Here is a 16,308-nt window from a genome sequence, read left to right as displayed (position 1 = left end):
CTGAATGGACTGTAAAGATGGCCAGCGAATTTGTGACCGAAGTTGCTGATAAGATATAAAGGTTACAAAGAAAAGCATTCTTAGCTGTAACCACAAGAGCTCAATCGCAAAAGATTGCTAGACCTTGCAACACTGATAATGGTGTTAATGTGTGAGTTAATATAATAAACCACTGCCAAAAGACCAAGGTCCAACTCAAGCAGTAGATAGGCAGAGAAGGAAACTTTGGGGCATGGCTCTTGTGCACTTGGTGGAGCCCAAACGGTTTAGTAGTTTATCAAAAATGTTGGAACTGTTGCTTAGGTTCAACGAGCTGCAGAATCTTGGCTAAGTGTGAAGAACTGAGCCTTGAATTCAGGAAAAGTGAGAGGCAATTAGTTATAAGCTATCTGTATAAGAGAGAACAGTTGCTTTTCAAGACGCCATTGCTGCCCAGGACAGCTTGAACTTTAAGACTACAGCCTTGAACTGCCTTGTTGTAATTAAAGATGAAAACACGGGACTCTTGCTTTGTGGTGGTAGAGTACAGTCTTGGCATGAAGACAGTAGAGCAATACCGTTGATTCCTTTCCAGGCATGGTTGGGGACTTTTTTTTTTGGCTAGAGAAGCTCACAATGCCAATCATGCTGCTACACTGCTGCATACGAGAAGAAAAGCTTGGGTCATAGAAGGCTGAAGGATAGTAAAGAAGATTATGAATGAGTGCGTTATTTGCAAGAAGCAAAGAGCAAAGCTATGCCAACAAGTAATGAGTGACCTTCCTCATGAGCGTATTAAAAGAGCAAACCTTTTTAAGTATACCACATTGGACCTTTTCGGTGCAGATGCAGTAAAGAAATGGATCAAGAAAAAGTTTTGGGGAGTTGTAGATTGTTGTATGTTTTCCAGAGCCATCCACACAGACTTCCGTTGACAACTTGTCTGCCGAGAGCTTTCTTCAAGCCTACTACCGATTCACTGCCCTGAGGGGGCACTCTCGGAAGTTATGGTCTGACAGAGGCACAAATTTCATGGGTGCCAAGTCTGCTCTGAGAGATTTACACAAGCACTTAGCATGCCTAAGAGAAGGTGACTGTCGAGGACATTGCAACAAAAAATGGAACTGAATGGCAGTGGGATTTCCATCCTGCGGACTCCCCACAGAAATGGAGCAGCTGAGGCTGCTGTCAAACTTATCAAAAGAGCTCTCAATAGTCTCGGCAGAACAACCGGTAGCTACACCTGGGGGGAGTTCCAGACTCTTTACTCAGCAGCCAACCTAACTAACGAACTAATTAATTGATGCCAAGGCGCAAGAGCAAGAAGATACAGTAGAGTACTTGACTTCTAACTCCTTCATCCTGGTACGCATTGGACAAAGAGGAGATATCCACAGTGTTGACTTGGAAACTCATTCTTGGCGTAGGCTGAGGGCTGTTCAAGCGGGAGTTGACAAATTCTGGTCAAAGTGGAGTGAACTAGCGGGACCGAACTTGTTTATCCGGCATAAGTGGCACAGAGTGGAAAGAAGTGTCTGGGTTGGAGATCTGGTTTGGATCTGGTTTGGATCGTTTGGATCTAAACCTCCGGATAGGTGACAACGATTCCACCGAGTCGGAACTGCCCTCTCTTAAAGGCAGTTCCGACTCGGTGGAATCGTTGTCACCTATCCGGACAAGTTTGGAGTGGTCAGGGATGCTGACGTGGCGATCTGTATAGGCCTTCCTGGCCCCCTTGTTGCCAGGACCCAGGCAAAAGATTCTACCTTACTTTCTACTATTGTTCTTCGCAGGGATGTGCGGAGACTGGTCATATTGATTCATGTTGAAGTCCAGCACAAAGTATAAAGTCTTTATCATTGGGTTCCATTGGGTTGTTTTAGGTAGTGGGTAATCCTGGGAGGCGGCTGAGTGATTCAAGGGCAAACCTACACTCAGTAAAAGGCCATGTGGTGGTGCCTACCTCTTTAGAGAGTCGTTTTGAGTAAATGACAACATTGAAAAGCATTTTTTTTTTATCTCTGTGTATGCTGCAAAACTTGACTTTAAGTTGGTGTTTCTACTGAGAAAACTTTGTTGTGGCCTCCTTGAATTTGCATCAGTCAGCCAAGTGGGAGGTGTTCTGTTCTTTGGGTCACTAGAAAAAAATATTGGTAACATTCATGGTAAAAAAAAAGTATACTTAAAATATTGGGAACAGAAGGATTTATTTAAGCAAAAAAAAATTACGTCATAAGGATTATTTTGTTGCCCGATGATCATTTGGGTATCACCATGTGCAGTTGCGCTGGAAGCTTCTTCATAAAAAGTAGCATCTATTGTTATTCACAACCCATCATCAGGCGCACACTTTGGTATGTAGCGAATTTAGAACCTTTTGAAAAGTTGGTAACACTTTATAATAACGTTCAGTTGTAAGTCATTTATAAGTGGTTAGTTAATGATGAACTAATCATTTACAAAACATTCATAAATGATTATCAAGTGATATGCTAACATTTTATAAATGTTTTGTAAATTCCGTTACAAGTCATTTACAAGTGATTAGTAAATAATTAACTAATGATTTGGGAAACATGACTACGTGTTCATTAATGATTAATGAGTGATTTGTTAATTAGTTTACATATATTTAGTAGATTAAGTTATTGGTAATTTACAGTTTAATAGTTAATAATGAACTAATGATTTACAAAACATGACAATGCATTTCATAAATGTTACTAAATTGTTACTTTTTTGTATATTTTATAGATTCAGTTATACATTATTTATAAGTTATTAGATAATGATAAACTAATCATTTACAAATCATGACTATACATTCATAAATGATTAAGTATAATATGCTAACAATTTGCAAAAAGTTATCTTTAAAAAATAGCATAACATAAAATAACCAAACAGATCCATAGTAAATGATTAAGTTACTAGTTAATATATTATTAATCACTGAAATGTCAGTGTACCATTATCTCAATAAACAATTGTTAATTGTGAACAAATGATAATCAAACCATTAGTAGATAATGAATATATAATTTATTGATGCATCATTACATTTTTAAGCTGGTCTGTTAAAACCCACAAAATGCATTTATGCTAAAGCATTTTTTTTTTAAGAATGATAAATTACTAGTTGTCAAATTAATAAACATTTTAGAATGACTTAAAGTCAGGGGATTGCAGTGCGTTAAGTTAAATCCTTTCACTCAATGGTCCAGACTTGTGTTCTGTGATGGGTTTAACGTTAGTGATAATGTGAACTGGTTTACCCTCCAGTGAAGCATCAGGTGCACGTGTCAGATTAGACAGCCGTCTATACCCTCACCAGTTAGCATTTACATTAAAGTACACACCTCAATTCACTCCAATTCGTCACAACCAATCCCTTCCCTAAACCTACCCGTTTGTGTTTTAAAATAAAAAAAACAGGCAGATACGACTGCAGTAACAATTTATTCAAAAAGTACAAATATTCCAAGTGTCCCGAGGCCAAACGAATAGTTTGTGTGAAGTAAATCCGCAGAAGCGATCAGCAGCGTCAAGTCCATCAACCGGCCGGTGATTAATGATTAACACATTTCAAATTTTGCCGCCCGGAACTTCCGGAAGAAACGTCACGACAGCTTTGACAGCATTGGCTGGCGTGTGTCTCGTGACCAATTGCGTCATTACGTCAGCTTTGATTGTAAAATGACATTGGCTCTCGTGTGTCATGTGACCGATTGCGTCCTGCTAAGAGTCAGGACAGGATTATTATTTGAATGATAAATAGGATAAATATGCGTTCATAAAGGGATCATTTCAATGATTAAAACATTAAGATCAACTCTGTTCTTCACATGAAGATATCGTATGACTTCAGAAAACGTTGAATACAACATGAGCTAATACTTTTATACTGTTTATGGTCAGTTTTTGCAATAAAAAGTAGCCTATTTATATTTATAAAATCATGTCTACTTTTACAAATGCAAAGAATTAAATGCGTATTGATCTGATGCATTGGGATATGCAACAATACATTATATGGGCTACTCATCATTTACTAATGGTTTGATCATCATTTGTTCATTAATTAACAATTTATTGAGATAATTGTATATTGACATTTCGTTGATTAATAATATATTAACTAGTAACTTAACCATTTACTAAGGATCTGTTTGATTATTTTATTAAATGTTTTTGTTTTAAAGATAGGCCTAACTTATGACAGATTTAATAATAATAATAATAATAATCGTTACCATATTAATCATTTATGAATGTATAATTATGATTTGTAAGTTATTAGTTTATCATTATCTAATAACTTGTAAATAATGTATAACTAAATCTACAAAACATACAAAAAAGTAACATTTATGAAATGCATTGTCATGTTTTGTACGTCATTAGTTCATTATTAACTAATCAGTTGTAAATCACATACCTGAATCTACTAAATATAAGTAAAATAATTAACAAATCACTCATTAATCATTAATGAACACGTAGTCATGTTTCATAAATCATTAGTTAATTATTTACAAATCACTTGTAAATGACTTGTAACGGAATTTACAAAACATTTATAAAATGTTAGCATATCACTTGATAATCATTTATGAATGTTTTGTAAATGATTAGTTCATCATTAACTAACCACTTATAAATGACTTACAACTGAACATTATTATAAAGTGTTACCGAAAAGGGTATCATGAGTTACGGTCTGCTGTACTTAAATTTAGGAATGTTCAAAGTTTCATACTTGTGCAATTGTCGACATTGGCTGCATTTAGTCCATGCTGAGAGACTTAATTTGTAGTTAGGTTAGCACGTGTACTGTTCAGTTCTCTCGGTTTGTGATATGTTCGAACACTGGATAATTAATAAATTACCAAGTAAACTAATGTAGTGGGCGGTTGTGTGGTAGGTGACAGAGTTGCATCAATCTAGTAAAACATTGAGCTGTAGTGTTATAATGATTAATGCAGTTTACTTCCCAACTTGTGTGATAGTTATACTCTGCGCAGAAGCGATGTGCAGAAGCGCCACTTTGCATGATGGGAAATGTAGTTTCTGCGGTGCTTACACAGCTGTGTAGTACTGTATAGGAGATTATATGATGGTGTATTCTTATTTACAGCAGAAATAGACCTAGTTATTTGTTGTAACTACTTCATGTTTGTTTATTTTGCATTATATGTTTAATGGATATATTTGTAACACTGCTTATTTCTCATTTCAGGTTTATGACCTGTGGTCAGTTGTATGAATAAAACAAAAATACAAGACTAATGACAAACATGAGTCGTGCCATGTGTGCTGCCTGTTGCTAGCCCATTCAGATGGCTGAGAATTTTAAAAGATTCGAACACAGAGCATCCCTGAAGTGTCTGGGGAAAGCGTGTCAAAGTGTCTCATCTGAATTTGCCAACCAACACGTTATCCTCAATAAACCTGTCTCCTGCGTGATGACTCCGGTCTTTCGAATATTCCTATTCAATAATTGTTTCCTCGACACATCCTTAATAAGCCCGTCTCCAGTGGGATGACCCTTATTTTTTGAAAATTTACATTTAATTATTGTTTACTTGACACATCATCCTAAATAAACCCGTCTCTGGCGTGATGACTCGGATCCTTCAAATATTCATATTTAATTTTTTTTTTTACTCAACATGTCATCCTAAATAAACCCATCTCCGGTGCAATGACTCCGATCCTTCAAATATTCATATTTTTGTGTAATCCACGCATCATCCTAAATAAACACGTCTCTTCCAATACCTCAAACTTTCGAATATTCCGATCTAATATGATTTCTGACCTGTAAGGTTGCCAGAATAATAATCATACAGTGTTTGTTAATAGACCAGAGGAGAACTACTGGCACCCTGAATGAGCCTGGTTTCTTCCGAGGTTTAATATTTCTCCATCATGCCCTGATGGAGTTGGAAACTTGGCTTGACGACAAATTCAATTTGTACCACTGAAAAAGTGGTCATAAAATAATTCAGGACATCATAATGGCCAATGTCAAAACCAACCATATGACAGTTTAATGTAATGTTAACTCATAAAGCTAAGTAGTTTCTTAAAACTACACTGTGTGATATTTTCCCCCATCTAGCGGTGAAAAGGTATATGACCATCCAGTGAATAATAGTTTCTGTTCCTCTCAATTCTGATTTTGTTTTAACTTCTACAGTGGCCAATTTAGTCCAAGATTAACATGGCAATCCCCCTCTTCACATTCGACATGGTGCCATCGAGTGTTAAAACACGAAAGGCGAAGCTTGAATTTACGGGTATGTCCCTCTTTGGCTAATGTACTTTCAAAATGGAGGGGCAACATGGCGACCAGCATTCGAACCCCTCACCCGTATGTTTTTTTTTCAAATGACATATTATAAACTTACGAGAATACTTTATTGCTTGAAAGAAGTAAATATACATTAATGAGCACATATATTTTTGAAAGAACTACGTGTTTTTAACTAAGAGTAAATAAAAAAAGTTACACAGTGTAGCTTTAAGTTTGATAATTAATCTGCTATGTCATGTTTATGACAAGTTATGTTGTCTTGGTAATGTCAAATTGTCATGACAAAGACACTGACAGGTTATGATGGATTTGTTTATGTCAAGTTGTCATAAATACATCTCGATATCATCTTTGCATTAAAAATTACAAAATTGAGCGAATGACACTTAATGACAGTTTTCATAAACTTTCATAAAAACTCCTTTATAATCATGACGTATCATGTAATGATTATGAAGGTGTCATGTCACTTATGTACGCCCCTTCAAGTAAAGTACCCAAGTTCCCTTTCAGTCGGTCACGTTCGACGTACGCCGGACTTGACCGATGAATTGGGATCACTTCTGGGAGCCCCTATCAGCTTCGAGATATGGAAAACGGGCCAATGAAAATATCGCACCCAGCCCCGCACGCACTGTTGTCATTCACTTCGGAGCTGAACGGCGTTGATGAGGCATCTGACTGCCTTCTATCTGCAAGAGAGAGAGAGAAAGCGTGTGCCGGGGGAAATTGCTCGTGTTGGCCAGACAGCACAAGACAGCGCAACCGTGATCTCACTGCTGCTGAGAGAGCTGCTGTTTTCACAGCAAACTGAGAAACTTACACAAATTACACTATACCCACACCACACACAGTTGGTTCGGTGGGCATGTTCCTTTTCTGGTGAGAGCAGAAACAGACTGCACACAAACCCTGTTATTCTGCCGCGGTCAATCCCTGGGTGCTTCAGCACTAAAAGAGCCAATTTTTCCAAACAAAAGAGCTACACGGGTGATGTGCCGTCCTTTTCAGGATGTCTTGAATGACCCACCCATGCGTTTCTGGATGCGGCCGATCCCTGACGCCCGCTGACGGTCACAAGCACTATATCACGTGCCTGGGCTTAGAGCACGCTGAGGCGGCGTTTGTAGATAGCTCATGTTCTCACTGCAGGAACATGACTTTCTTGGCGCTTAGGTCGAGACTCGCCTACCTTCGGGAAGGTGGAGTCCCCTACCCATAGCTCGATTTAGGTCTATTTCTGCCCAGCAGAATAGACCTACTTTGACGGATGGCCGGGGTCACCTGAGGATCACAGTTAGGGCAAACCCGTGGAGTGAGCCTCCACGGGACCCTAATCCCTCACAAGCGCCGCAACGATGGTGCTTTCGGAGGATCCCGTCGGCCCCCCACATGCGCGGCCGACGGTGTCCTTTGGGGCACCCACGGACGAGCAGATGTCGATCGCTGCATCGGAGGGGGAGTTTCAGTCCTCTGGGAATGAAGATTTGGCTGTACTGCCTCCCTCTGGGAGAGTGGCAATGGTCGAGTCGGACCCGGAGTTGACCTCTATGCTTTCCCGGGCTGCCGAAAAGGTCGGGCTTGAGTGGAACCCTCCACCACGTCCCGAACCTTCTAGGTTGGATGATTGGTTTCTCGGGGTGGGCCGCGCTGGTTCTCAGCGTCCCGCCCCGGTGCTTTTCTTCCCGGAGTTGCATGAGGAGCTGACTAGGTTGTGGAAAGCATCGTTTAGCACCCGTGGGCGACCTATTGGCTCCTCCCTCTTCACTACCCTTGACAGTGGGCAGGCCAGGGGGTATGAGGGTCTCCCGCCGGTGGAGCGGGCCGTCGCAATGCAACTGTATCCGACTTCCGCCTCTAGCTGGCGCGGGGACCCAAAGCTCCCGTCCAGGGCCTGTAGGTTCTCTTCCAGTCTGACCGCAAAGGCCTACAGGTCCTGTGGCCAGGCCGCATCCGCCTTGCATGCCATGGCGCTGCTGCAGGTGCACCAAGCACAGGCGCTCATGGACATGCACGAGGGTAGTCGTGGACCGGAGCTCCTCCAGGAGCTCCGGATGGCGACGGACCTCGCCCCTACAGGCAACGAAAACCACCGCCCGTGCTATTGGCCAGGCAATGTCCACCTTGGTGGTCCAGGAGCGGCATCTCTGGCTCAACCTGGCTGATATGAGGGAGACCGATAAGACCCAGTTCCGGTCGAGAGCTTTGCCCAGTAGTTCTTGGCTGCCCAGAAGCCTCTCCAATCACCAGCAGGGGGCTTGCGGGACGCCCACAGGCGGCCTCCCCACTGTACCGCGCCCCCTCAGCGGAAGCAGGTAAGTGTTGCCACGCGCACGCAGACCCCACCACGGGCCGCCTCCGAGCCATCCGGGTCGGGTCCCTGCATGCCACTGCACTGCCCCGCTGCGGGTACGACTGTGGTGCCGGTAGTGCCGCTGGTGCAGTCGCTGGGGGCCTGGCTAGCGCTCCCCAGCCCATCCCGCTGGCTCATCCGCACCATCAGACTCGGCTATGCGATTCAGTTCGCCCGGCGTTCCCCCAAGCTCAGGGGCGCTCACTTCACCTCTGTGTTGAAGAAGCGCGCCCCGGTACTTCAGGCGGAGATCGCAGTCCTACTGGCGAAGGACGCGATCGAGCTGGTCCCTCTAGCCTATATGAAGACCGGCTTTTACAGCCTGTACTTCGTTGTACCCAATAAAAGCGGGGGGTCACGGCCATTCTTGGATCTGCGGTTCTCGAACCGGTCCCTTCACAGGCTACCGTTCAGAATGTTAACGCAGAAACGCATCCTCAGGTGCATCCGTCCCCAAGATTGTTCTGCAGCGATCGACCTGAAGGACGCGTACTTTCATGTCTCGATTCTCCTGCGACACATAATTTCTACGCTCTGTGTTCGCCCTGACAGCACACCTCACCGAGGAGCGCGTCCAGTTGAACTGCTTGAATTCGTTCAAACGCAGGACGGCGGTCCTACTGAAACAATTTCAGAGGCTCCTGGGGCATATGGCATCCGTAGCGGCAATCACGCCGCTCGGGATGCTCCATGTGAGACCGCTTCAACGCTGGCTACATGACCGAGTCCCGAGGTGGGCGTGGCACAGCGGATCCCTTCGTGTCTTAGTTACACCGAGGACTCTTTGGTGTCTCCACGGATGCCTCATCCACCAGCTGGGATGCCACGTACATTGGGCTTGCAGTTTCAGATCTGTGGACGGGGCCTCAACTGCAATGGCACATAGACTGCCTAGAGTTGTTAGCAGTTCGTCTTGCCCTGAGCCGCTTCAAGACACCGCTTCAGGGCAAGCACGTTCTGGTCCGTACAGACAGCACTGCGGTCGTAGCGTACATCAACAAACAGGTTGGTCTACGCTCCCGTCGCATGTCACAACTCGCCCGCCACCTCTAGTCATAGAGTCGGAAGTATCTGAGGTCACTTCGTGCCACTTCCATTCCGGGCCAGCTTAATCGTATGGCTGACAAGCCCTCACGGCAGCCACTGCTTCCAGGAGAGTGGAGACTCCATCCCCAGGTGGTCCAGCTGATTTGGGATCACTTTGGGGCCACACAGGTAGACCTGTTTGCCGCCCCGGACACGGCCCATGGCCAGTTGTTTTATTCCCTGACCGAGGGGACCCTCAGCACGGATGTGCTGGCACACAGCTGGCCCTGGGGCCTACGCAAATATGTGTTTCCCCCAGTGAGCCTTCTTGCACAGACACTGTGCAAGGTCAGGGAGGACGAGGAGCAGGTCCTCTTGGTGGCGCTGTACTGGCCCAACAGGTCATGGTTCCCGGAACTAGTGCTGCTTGCGACAGCACCTCCTTGGCCCATTCCTCTGAGGAAGGACCTCCTGACTCAGAGACGGGGCACCCTCTGGCACCCGCATCCAGACCTCTGGAGACTCCAGAGGTCCCTCTACGAGGCACCTCTATGCGTTGAAGTGAAACCTGTTCGTCGACTGGTGCTCTTCTCATCAAGAAGACCCCCGAAGATGTTCGGTCGGGGCCGTGCTTTCCTTTCTACAAGATGGGTTGGAGAGAAGGCTGTCTCCCTCCACCCTCAAGGTGTATGTGGCCTATTCGCTGGCAATCACGAACTAGTAGAAAGTAAGTCTTTGGGGAAGCACGACCTGATCGTCAGGTTCCTGAGGAGCGTGAGGAGATTAAATCCGCCTCGCCCCCCCTCTATACCCTCTTGGGACCTGTCTCTGGTGCTTAGTGCACTTCAGAGACCTCCCTTTGAGCCATTGTAGTCAGTGGAGTTAAAAATTCTGTCTCTTAAGACAGTACTCCTGATTGCCCTGGCCTCTATCAAGAGGGTAGGGGACCTATAGGCATTTTCGGGTGACGAATCGTACCTGGAATTTGGGCCGGAGTACTCTCACGTAATCCTGAGACCTTGATACGTGCCCAAGTTTCCCACCACTCCCTTCCGGGACCAGGTGGTGAGCCTGCAAGCTCTGCCGTCAGAGGAGGCAGACCCAGCCCTGGCTTTTCTCTGTCCTGTCCGAGCTCTTCGGACTTATGTGGACAGATCGCAAAGCTTTAGGACCTCAGAGCAGCTCTTCGTCTGTTACGGAGGACAGCAGAAGGGAAAGGCTGTCTCCAAGCAGAAGGTGGCCCACTGGATAGTGGATGCCATTGTCTTGGCGTATGAGTCCCAAGACGTGCCCTGCCCGCTCGGGATTAGGGCCCACTCCACAGGGGTTTATCCTCTTCCTGGGCGCTGGCTCGTGGCACCTCGCTGACAGATATTTGTAGAGCTGCGGGCTGGGCGACACCCAACACGTTCGCTAGATTTTATAGCCTACGTGTAGAACCGGTATCTTCCCGTGTACTCACTTCTCAGAGTCGGTAGCACCGCAGTGCCCCGTTCTAGTGTCGGCTTGCTGCACCACTCCCTTCCTCATGGAACGGATACGTGCGCTTATTTGCTCCAGTAGAGTTCCCCAGTATGGCGAACCCTGTCGAGTCCTCCGCAACCCACGGCAGTCAGACGTGGCGAAGTGTCTGACGCCAGGTCTGACACTCGTATGCATTGTGGAACTTGTATTAGGCTGGTTCCCATATGTAGTGACCCCCACAGCAGTCCCATATGAGTATTCTCCACAGTACAGCTCCCTACAGTGAGCCCGTATCTTTCCCTTGGCAGAGCCCGCTCTGCCGTCTCAGTGCGGTGACTGTCCCCCGCCCAACAGGGCTGGGGCCACCCCTGGGACTCCCATATGTAGCACTGCCTACGGCCAGTCCATATGTGTAATTTCCAAATAGTGTCCCCTTTCGGGGTAGTGTGGCTTCTGCAACGGCCTCCAGAGGCACGCTTTCCCAGCGTTACCCAATAGTCCACTGTTTGGGTCTTGTGGGATGGCAGTGTGACTCTCCATGCAGGAAATTCCCTGCCCGCTGAGACGGGGTCCGGGGAACTCCGGCAGGGCGCTGGAAGTGGTAGTACCTGTGGCATTTTCCATAGGGATCCCAATTCGTCGGTCAAGTCCGACGTACATCGAACATGACCAACTGAAAGGGAACGTCTCGGTTACGTATGGTAACCCTCTTTCCCTGAAGGAGGGAACGGAGACGTACGTCCCGTCGCCACAGTTGCTGTACCATCACTGCAGTTCGAGCCACGGGTTCGGCTCCTCAGTGAAAAACAACTGTGCGTGAAAAACAACTTCTGCTTTATACCCGCGCAGCGGGGCGGTGTGCGATACGCAAAGCATGCACGCCAATGTTCATTGGCCCGTTTTCCATATCTCGAAGCTGATAGGGGCTCCCAGAAGTGATCCCAATTCGTCGGTCAAGTCCGACGTATGTCTCCGTTCCCTCCTTCAGGGAATGAGGGTTACCATACGTAACCGAGACGTTTTCTTTAAACTAAGTGTCAACATATTCATGAATCATGATTTCTGTGTAAAAACTTTCACAGACAGGTTTTATGTACAGTAGATGAATGAGATCCCCATTATTGTCTATTGGAGATTTTGTCCTGAGGTTTTGATATACTATATTCAATCTTTACAAGCTGTACAAATACATTGTTACCTGATGGATACCTGAGTTTGATTTCTTTGAGCATTTTTCTCCATGTTCTTTAATTTTCCGTTGAGCTGCTCCAGCATTTCTTTATCGCTCTGTAGCTGAGTGACCTCTGCCTCCTGCTCACCGTCTAAAAGAGCTCTCTCCACCTCCATCTAAGGACAGATCAAGACAGTGTTTATTGACTTTAGCTCCTCATTCCAGAACAGGGTTTTTAAGCTCAAAGTACACTTTTTCACACGTACATGAGGGTCAGTGTACAGTGCGCATGATGCGAATTTCGTCTTCAGAAGAATATGCACATATTGTATGCGCATTGCCAGATTTTTGTAACCACGCATTGTTCAAAACTGGTGTAATGTCTGTGTATGCATATTAATCAAATTAAAGACCCTGTAAAGATAATAAATAAATACAAATCTAAACTCATTATAAATGTTAGAAATGTATTGCTAAAACACATTATAAAGACTGTGAACTGTGTAGTACTGAACTGTGGAGTTAGACCTTTAAACAGTTTTTCACCATTGCGGTGTTCAAGATTTTATGGGCGGGGCTAAAAGGTGGCTCGACGACACACTGGAGACACTGATCCTGGCCCCACCCCTACTGTCGATGACGCACTGGAGGCACATTTGGCTCAATCGTGAGTTACTGTCAGTACTACAAACCCAATTCCAAAAATGTTGGGACACTGTACAAATTGTACAATTGTACACTGACAAATTGTACAATTGTACACTGACAAATTGTACACTTTACACTGTACAAATATAGTTATACACTGTTTAATAATAGGCCAGAGGAGAACTGGCACCCCGACTGAGTCTGGTTTCTCCCAGAGCCTATGGCTGCCCATGTTGCCTATGGCTTGGCTTGCTCAGTTGGGGACACTAAAATTATTTTCCAAGTTAATCAACTAAATATAGAAATTAAATGTATTAATTAGGTCAAATTTAATTATATAAAGTATCCAAATCAAACTAGCCAAATCAAATTTTGTTGCAATATTGTGCTTTTTAACACTGTGAAGCCGCTTTGAAACAATCGTTGTAAAAGCGCTATATAAATAAAGTTGATTGATTGATTGATTGAAATTGTGAATTAAAACAGAATGCAATAATGTGGAAGTTTCAAATTTCAATATTTTATTCAGAATACAACATAGATGATATATGAAATGTTTAAACTGAGAAAAAAATAATTTTAAAGGGAAAATAAGTTTATTTTAAATTTCATGGCATCAACACATCTCAAAGAAAATTGAAAAAAGGCATTCCCTCTTCTTTTTAGAACAGTCTGCAAACGTCTGGGGACTGAGGAGACAAGTTACTCAAGTTTAGGAATAGGAATGTTATCCCATTCTTGTCTAATACAGGCTTCTAGTTGCTCAACTGTCTTAGGTCTTCTTTGTTGCATCTTCCTCTTTATGATGCGCCAAATGTTTTCTGTGGGTGAAAGATCTGGACTGCAGGCCGGCCATTTCAGTATCCAGTTCCATTTTCTAAGCAGCCATGATGTTGTTATTGTTGCAGTATGTGGTCTGGCATTGTCATGTTGGAAAATGCAAGGTCTTCACTGAAAGACACAACGTCTGGATGGTAGCATATGTTGTTCAAGAACTTGACTATACCTTTCAGTGTTGATGGTGCCTTTCCAGATGTGTAAGCTGCCCACGCCACACGCATTCATGCAACCCCGTACCTTAAGAGATGCAGGCTTCTGAACATCTGAAGTGCTGAGAACAACTTTGGTTGTCCTTGTCCTCTTCAGTCCAGATGACATGGTGTCCCAGTTTTCCAAAAAGAACTTCAAATTAGAGCTGCACAATAATGGTTAAACTGATAATCACAATTATTTTGCTCAAAATCATAATCACATTATTAATCACAATTATTCTGTCAAAAAGGGTAATGTAGTTATGGCCATTTTCCATGTTCTTTACCAACCTACACTTCACCCAAAAGGCCTGTAGGTGGCACACCAACTTCATTCAACCAACTATGTTAACTTTGTCAGATGGTAAATCAATACAAAATGTATGGTTTTGGTGAACGCTTTGTAATCTATATTCACATTAGACTTTTAAAGCAACACAATTCGTTTGCAAATGAGACAAACAAAATATTCGGATTGCCCTGCAAATTCTTAAAGCAAAGAACGATGATATTTTAAAAAATGTCTCTGTCTAAGGACATTCTAAAAGGCTTAATGTGACTTAATGCACTTTTATTAAAAAACAAACTCCGTACAAATCATAATAAACCATAGGCTACTGTACAGCAAGGCAGTTGAGCCCAGAATATGAACACAATGCGTTTAATTACACGTGTTTTCCTCCCAAAGAAAACCATTATAAAGACAAAGCTTAATGTCACTTATAATGTAGCCTACTAAGTGATATTAAAAGATCAAATTCTGCACAAACCAATTTTTTCTGTATAGCATGCTTTATTAGTATAGTTTTTACCTAGTTTGGGAATTTAATGCCACTGTATACATTAAGCCACGTTAAGCATCTTCTTTATGGGAGTAAAACGCTTAATTAAACGCGTTGTGTTCATATTCAGGGCTCATCTGCCTTTCTGTACATAGTATGCTTTATTATGGTGTTCACTACGTGTGGTTTGTTAATAACACTGTCTTGATTAATTAAGCCACGTTAAGCTTTTTAAAATTTTAATATTAAGCGTTTGAGAAGGTCCCAGTAGCAATATCATTTTCAACTGATTCACATTATGAAAACTGCTAAAACCTTTAGGAACTTCAAAAGATAAAATGTTGAAACTCCTAATATTATTTCCAATAATTCTACATGTTCATTTTCCCGATTGAATTGTCACATCAGTTGCAAAGGAGCGTTTATTCTGTAAACAGTAAGGTGGAGTTCCCTTTCGTTCAGTCACTCCGACGTAACGTCAGTGACTGACGAATGGGGGTTTCGCTTAGAAGCCTATCATCTCCGAGACTAGAAAGCGCCCAATGGCAGTGCCAATGCCATGGGCATGCGAGATTTGCATGCGTAACTCCGCCTACCCACGTGGGTATATAAGGAAGTAGCTGGCATAACCGCATTATGTTTTAATGCTTCGGAGTCAAGGGTTACATACCTTTCACTCCTATAAGCCTTCTGAGTTAAGTCAGTTCTTCGAGACGATCAGGATCTTCCAGTCGGTGTTGGTGTTCGGCACGTTCCAGCGGTCACATACTTCCTGCCTGCTGGTCAGACGATTGGTTTCCAGTTGGTGTGTGGTCCCCTGGGCGCTTCGGCATCGACTGCGAGGTTAATCCTCTCACAAAAGAGCTCACACGTGGCACGTCCTTTTCAGGATGTCTCGCCCGTGTGCTTCTGGGTGTGGCCGGTCTCTACACTCTTCTGATGGGCACTCACACTGTCTGGCATACTTGGGCTTCCAGCATGCTCAGGCGGCACTTGTGGATGAGTCATGTTCCCACTGCGGGAACATGGCCATCTCCATGTTGCGGTCGAGACTCAATGATCTCCGTGCGGCCGCCGGAGTGAGAGTCCCCTCCGTCACCCCCCGATCTGACGTGTCCGCGGCCTCGGTATCATCCGGTCCCGTCTCTTCGGCTGGTGGCCAGGGTGACCTGAGGGTGATGGTGTGGAACACAGCTCTGACGCTCATGCCTCGGCCCACACCCCCCTGTGTTGCACCGGTACGTGGCTACAGCTGCCGGGACTGTCCCGCTGGGTCGCACGGACCATCCGGCTCGGCTACGTGATTCAGTTCGCGCGAGCTCCTCCCCGCTTCCGGGGTGTCCGGTACACCATGGTGGGGTCCAATGTCCCAGTCATGCCTGCGGAGATCGCGACCCTACTGGCGAAGGGCGCGGTCGAGCTCGTCCCTCCAGCCGAGATGAAGTCCGGCTTTTACAGCCCTTACTTCATTGTACCGAAGAAATCCGGTGGGTTACGACCGATCCTGGACCTTCGCATCCTGAACCGATCCCTGT

General features: G+C 44.5%; 1 protein-coding gene across 5 annotated transcripts in view; it reads right to left on the bottom strand.

The window, feature by feature from the left end:
- phldb2a (pleckstrin homology-like domain, family B, member 2a) overlaps nucleotides 1–16,308 on the bottom strand; it is a 213,805-nt gene that overhangs the window by 44,525 nt on the left and 152,972 nt on the right. For all 5 annotated transcript variants that reach the window (XM_067433809.1, XM_067433808.1, XM_067433811.1 and 2 more), the window contains exon 6: nucleotides 12,351–12,488. In XM_067433809.1, the coding sequence (XP_067289910.1) occupies nucleotides 12,351–12,488 (138 nt within the window). The remainder of the gene's footprint in view (nucleotides 1–12,350; nucleotides 12,489–16,308) is intronic.

This window comes from Pseudorasbora parva, chromosome 23 (assembly GCF_024679245.1).
Source record: "Pseudorasbora parva isolate DD20220531a chromosome 23, ASM2467924v1, whole genome shotgun sequence".
Classification (NCBI taxonomy): Eukaryota; Metazoa; Chordata; class Actinopteri; order Cypriniformes; family Gobionidae; genus Pseudorasbora; species Pseudorasbora parva.
The sequence above is the reverse complement of the archived record's forward strand: the minus strand, read 5'-3'. Positions and strand labels throughout refer to the sequence as shown.